Genomic DNA, 6,546 nt, shown 5'->3' on the forward strand with positions numbered 1-6,546 from the left:
CATATCGAAAAAACAAAAAACTTTTTTCGATGTTTTCACCTCACGGAGACATCGTTCACACTGTATGTCAGTAGAGACTGTTTTCACATAATTACCGCATGTGATGCTCACTCTATTTCTAATGCACTACTCGCTTAGTTAACTTTTATTTGTCCATAATAAATTTTATACGTCTTCAAAAATAATAAATAAAATATATATTTAATCATAATATTCATATTAATGATGTATAGATTTAATAAACTTGATAAGTGATGAAAAATAAAATTATCTTTACTTAATATACTAAAGTAAATAAATAAAAATAATTATTTTTAATATAATGAATAAATAAAAATGAACAGAGGAAATAGAAGTTAAGAATGGATCACTATTTGAAATGACCAGAGATCAAAGTGCAAATATAGAAAGTTTCTCCTCCACACAAATTCTCGAATTCAAGAATATTTCCACCAAGCTCTCTCTGCCAAAAGTAAATTTATAGGCGTATAGATTCAAGCCTATTGCCAACTAATGGGATGGACCCCACAGCATTATTTTTCTCCAATGAGCCCCGCACTTTTATAACCAAAATTTTTTTTTTTACCGGCGAATGAAATCATAACCCATTAAAAAAAAAAAAAAAATCAAACCATAAAGCCACGCATATTAAAAGTAAATTCCTATTTAACTTTGGTCCTTATCATACATATACATTATGTGCATGAAAGGGTATTTTTTTTCTTTTTTTTTAAAAATATCAAAAATTACATTTTTTTTTTAATGTTCGGAATTAACATGTTTCAAAACCCTAAAAATATCAATATTTTATATAAAGTTATATATATTTTTTGCGACAAAATACATCATTACATCAAGTATCACGGAAAATTTGGATCGTTTTTAGGGATTATAGATCCAAATAAGTTTTGTTTTCAAAACTTTGTTTTTTAGTCATTTAAATGTCATATTTTATAAGATTTTGATTTAAGCGTTTTTTGAAATAAAAAAAATATTATATTAAAAAATAATTGCATCCAATCGGGTCAAGGTTCGACCAACATAATATATCTCATTAGCTCCCAAAGTTATCTAGGTTTGATCCATGTTGTTGGCATAAAAAAGTGAGTAAAAGAAGGTTAGGCACCATCTTTTAACCAAATTGAGTTTATGTTGCAAAGTAGACATTTTTTATCTTGTTCATTAATGCTATCTACCTCGTTTAGTCCCGAAATTGAATTTCGAACCTCGATAATTGACATTCAAAACGAAGAAAACCACGGGATTAGCATCTCGAAATAGATTTTTATCATTAGATTTTTACTAGAGAAGAATGAAATTTTTGCACAAATTTAGGGCAAAATTCAAATTGAATGGGATAATCATATGTTTTTTGGAAGCTTATTCTTAGCCCTTATTTGTCTACAAGAATTTGTCCACGTATCTCGAAAAAATACATCCCCGAATAAAAAAAATCGCTTAAATTGGACATCCAACCCAACAACAAAGTTATGACCATTTAAAGTTTCAACAATTTACAACTAGTTTTCCACATATGTTAATCCTTATTTTTATTTACGTGAATGAAGAGGCATATGTATCTTGATGTAATTATATATTATCTACTAAAAAATATTAAATTCTATATAAAATATTTATATTCCATGTTTTGAAACGTGACTAATCTTCTCATTATTCCTTAAAATACGCAAGTTTTCAAACTTACCAATTACAACCCAAAACGACGATCCAAACATATATGTCAATACTTTGATGTAATGAGTATATTATTTTAAGCTAAAAAAATATGAAGTTCTATATAAAATATTTATATTCGGTGTTTTAAACGTAGTAATCTTCGGTAAAAAATCAAAAAAAAACTTAATTTTGAGTTCGATTTTCAAATAACAAAGTTTCCAAGCAAACAAAACTTACTTGGGCACTTTCTACAACCCATAAAACGACGATCTAAACGTTTAGGTATACACATGTAATGGTAGCGTTATTGTACGTAAAAATATATTAAGTTCTATATAAACATATTGATATTTTGGGGTTTTGAAACATAACTAATTTTTCAAAGTATGAAAAAACGTGATTTTTGATAACACGAAAGAAAATAAATACCTCTTTCACGCATGTCAACTTGCGTGAAGCTGGTTTCGCCAAACTTTTTTTTTTTTTAATGGGTTAGTTTGGTTTCAAAATTATTTTTTTGGGTTACAAAAAGAACGGGACTTTCTCCAATACAATCCAAATCACAGTGACTTTTCCAGCCAAAATGGACTTATTTTCTTCAATAATGTCACAATTATGCACAATTTCATGTTCTACCTAATACTCCATCTCAAAATATTTGTCACATTTTTCCTTACACACTTCTAAAGAAAGCATTTATAAGGATATCATTTTAATTATTTTACCTTTTAATATATTTATTTAATCTCTGGCTCAATAAATATCTATTACATCAATGGTAAGGACCTCTTAAATGTTGCTAGTTAATATAAGTGTAAAATAGAAAGAGGTATTTAATTTTGTCTTGATTAAATAAAACGATAAATATTTTGAGATAAGTATTTTTAATAAGGACGATAAATATTTTGAGACGGAGGGTATACTATTGAAGATGAGTAAAAACTGGTATAACAAAATGACAAAATTAAGCCTATTTTCGATAAACAAGAATATTTATACATGATGTGCTTGATGAAACGAGACTAACACAAAAAAGCCAGTTACCAGACAATTTGCAAAATGCTATGCTTACGCCAATCTGAGAAAAATAATTACCTACATTAAGTTCCAAAGAAAGTAAATACAAGTGCATTACTGGATGCAATTTTTATGTGAATTATTTTAGTTCACTCTGTAGATCCATAAGAAAATGTTAACAGTGTTAGTATGATGTGTCGGGGGAGAATTCTTTAAAGCCATTATACTCTAGAGTCAGAATTTCAATTTTATTGGTTCTAAATTTTAGAACGACTAAAAATTTAATACGTGTACATATTTAATGATTTTTTAAACATGAAATACATTGTTTGATTTCAATTGTCTCTCTTTCTTAGTGATTCTGTTAATTTCCATTTACATTAATTGATAGTTTATATATGCTTAGATGAATAACATGAGGATCAAAACTGAAATAATTTCATAATTTAGGGACTAAAATTGCAAAAAAAGGGGAGCAATGATTTCACTGTCTGTTGTTGGGGTAGTTACGCTTCAGTCTTCTTTTTTGGTTTCACATTCGGTGTCGAATATTTATATTAAAGCCTGATTATATTCGAATTTTCCTATCAAATTTTTTCACACCCACGACTCAACCTCAAAACCAACTAAATTTTTTGTCATACTCAAAACTCAAATCAAAACCTAAGGAGCCCTATCCTCTGCACCATTTGGTGCTTCACTCCTTCAGTCTTCTACTTTCATCAATTTGCTTACTTCATTTCTACTCTGCAAAGCCATGGAGTTGAATATTTATCCTTATATTTGCGATCTTATCTATTTTATTGAAAATCAAATTGAGAAATGCGGGGCGGGGACTGTTCATACAGGGCAGCTCAAGATGGAACTAACTTATTTATTACCACTTGTTGACCGTTGCCTTTCATGGTTGCGCGTGGATGAGGACAATGATCTGAATGCACTTTTGAATCGTATCAACATGTTGATCACAAAGGCAAAACAGGACCTTGACTTGCTTTGTGATATTGGAAGTTCTAAACTGGATGATGCTATTTGTGACATACTTGAAGAGATTTGGCTACTCAAGCCAGACATTGTTTTAGTTCTAAGACTATTTCCGAAGCTCCTCCCAGCATTTTCTACTACTCCATTGCTCGATAAAGTCCTGGTTGGATACATCGAATCCCTCGTTGACAATCTGGTGTTCTTGCTGAACAACAAGGCAGATTTTGTTGCTCCTTTCAAGGAAGAAGTTGAAGTTCTCAAAGGAAATTTAATTTTTCTTAAAGGTTTTGTTTCCTTCATACTAGAGAACTCTGATCATCGGTTCGGCGACTTCAGCCATTTCTGGAATCATGTCACAGCTGTGGCCAAAAAAGCAGCGAGCTGTACTTCTTCTTTACTTTGTTTGGCACACAAATCGGATGATTGCATTGGTTTCATGCCTGTAGATCTACTACAGAGCACTAAACCTGCTAAATCGGATGTCACTTGTTTTTATGTTGGAGGCCTGAAACTTTTACCCTCACGGATAATGTTTACTAGAAAATTGGATGTCTTTGCATCGGACTTTGTTAAGTTCATGCTAGAAGCACCGATGACTAAGCTCAATTCCAGTTCCTATCTACTGGTCTACAAAGATCGTGTTCAAAATCTCCAAATTTTGCTCAGGTCACTGCTGTTATATATCTTATGCCACAATATCCACAATGAAAGCTTGGTAATCTTTGATCTTGTAGTCAATGAGTTTTGGTCGTTCATTTACTCATTAGACAACCGAGAAATGAATGAAGATTTGGGCAACGAATTTGATCTTGCTATATCTCATTTGGTGCAAAAGATGAAGCCTCTGGCATCAAAGATCTTAGAGATACAAAAGCCAGCATTGCCCTTTTCCCCGATTGATAGTATTGGATGTATAGATTTGGTGTCACAGAATTTGCAGAGATTGTTGGATCATAGGATTGATTTGATTTCTCCGGTAACACATCAGATTGAAGTTGTACTGGCTGAGATTAAAATTTACAAACCTTTTCTTGAAGCTAATGTTGACCAACAAGGCAAGTTATGTAAGGAAATGCTACATGCTTGCAAATATTTGACTGGTTTATTTGCCAAATTTGAGTATCTTGTTGACACGTTCCTGGTTGATCCTTCTCCCTCATGGGAGGATCAGTTAGGCGATGTCGTTCAAAAGATCAAGTTCTTCAAGGAAATTGTTGAATTTGAGTACATCTGCAAAGAAGAGAAGGATGTCAGAAGTGATTGTCAAACATCAAAACCTAGCACGCCAATCATTGATGAAGCAGTTGTGGGCTTGGAGGATCAGATAGAAATATTAAGGGAACGGCTAATTCATGGAGAGCGCAAGCGTGAAATCATTCCTATCATTGGTATGCCAGGGATTGGGAAGACAACACTCGCCAAAAGAATTTACAATGACAGAAGAACTTCAGATCACTTTGATATTCAGGCATGGTGTTCTGTTTCTCCTAGACATACGGCGAGTGAGTTGGTGCAAGATATTTTAATATCTATCGTTGATCTGAACGATGACATTTACAAGTCAAAGGATCTAGAGAAAGATTCTCCTGACCTTGTACGCCAACGGTTATTTGGGAGAAGATACCTTATTGTTTTAGATGAAATGTGGAATTCTCAAATACTTGATGAGTTGCAGCTGTGTTTTCCAGATAATCAAAATGGAAGCAGAATTCTAGTTACCATTGGCCAAAAATGTGAGGGTCTATATTTTGATGAACCTCTTTCGGTTCGCTTGTTGACTCCGGAAGAAAGTTGGGAGCTCTTACAAGTGAAGTATAATCACCTTCGCTTCTGTAATCAAGGAGAATCTCGCAAACCCCCAATTCCTAATGAGAACTGTCCTGCTGAAGTTGGGATGGAAATTGCGGTAAAATGTGAAGGGCTACCTCTGGCCATTGTTCTGGTAGCTGGGTTTCTTGTCAATACAGAGGATGACAAAGATTGGCTAACCATTACTACACAGGCCTTCATGACTACACAGATCAGTTCAGAAATTTATGGTGAAGAATACCGTCATATAATAAGATTGAGCTACAAAAATATGCCAGCTAATCTAAGACAATGCTTTCTATATTTTGCAGCATTCCCGAAGAGTACAGAAATTCCAGTTTCAAAACTAAAATGGTTATGGGTTAGTGAAGGATTTGTAAAGAAAGATGAGGTGAAGAAACCAGAGGAGGTAGCAGAAGATTACCTGAACGATCTTATGGGGAGGAGCCTCGTAATGGAAGCCAAAAGAAGTTCAAACAGCAAGCTGAAATCATGTCGCGTTCATAATTGTCTATATCATTTCTGTCGGGATACATCTAGACGCGAAAAGTTCTTGCCAGTGGCATGGCGGTTCTCGCGTTTCTCTCAGGGTACACTTTTTGACCTTCCCCGCACAGTGATATATTCTTCTGAACCCGATTGGCACCACTCCTGGCCAAGTCATCTCCCAGAACGTCATCTATTTAGGATCATTGGTCGGCTTGTTAGAGTATTGGACTTGGGGTGCATCAACATTGGCAATACCTTTCCTCCTGAAATAGAAAGGCTCGTGCATCTGAGGTTTTTGTCACTGAAAGGTGAAGTGACTGTCATTCCCTCTTCGATTGCCAAGCTCTGGAACTTAGAAACTTTCCTAGTGAAAGGAACAGAAGGTGAGATAGCTTTACCAGATACATTCTTCAGTATCACGAGGCTGAGGCATGCACATGTAGATAATTGTACCTTCTCAGATTCCGACTTGCCCCAATTGGAATGTATACGGCCTATCCACCCCATCTCTTTCTTATGAGACGGGGAACAAAATGAGAAGTTTCCCCTTCAAAAACTAAGATGCACATT

At 33.9% G+C, this 6,546-nt stretch overlaps 1 protein-coding gene across 1 annotated transcript; it reads left to right on the top strand.

Annotated features, from left to right (window-relative positions):
* Window positions 1-3,451: 3,451 nt before the first annotated feature.
* LOC132066292 (putative late blight resistance protein homolog R1B-17) lies at window positions 3,452-6,090 on the top strand. Its single transcript, XM_059459630.1, has 3 exons — window positions 3,452-5,717; window positions 5,799-5,938; window positions 6,028-6,090. Exons 1-3 carry the CDS (start codon window positions 3,452-3,454, stop codon window positions 6,088-6,090), a joined length of 2,469 nt encoding a protein of 822 aa, XP_059315613.1.
* Window positions 6,091-6,546: the final 456 nt, after the last annotated feature.

Source organism: Lycium ferocissimum, chromosome 8 (genome assembly GCF_029784015.1).
Source record: "Lycium ferocissimum isolate CSIRO_LF1 chromosome 8, AGI_CSIRO_Lferr_CH_V1, whole genome shotgun sequence".
Taxonomy (NCBI): Eukaryota; Viridiplantae; Streptophyta; class Magnoliopsida; order Solanales; family Solanaceae; genus Lycium; species Lycium ferocissimum.

Coding starts and splice junctions, on each gene's coding strand:
- LOC132066292 (XM_059459630.1), top strand. CDS start 3,452: ATGGAGTTGAATATTTATCCTTATATTTGCGATCTTATCTATTTTATT. Junction 5,718..5,798: donor GATCAGTTCAGAAATTTATG/GTGAAGAATACC, acceptor TATATTTTGCAG/CATTCCCGAAGAGTACAGAA. Junction 5,939..6,027: donor ATCTTATGGGGAGGAGCCTC/GTAATGGAAGCC, acceptor GGATACATCTAG/ACGCGAAAAGTTCTTGCCAG.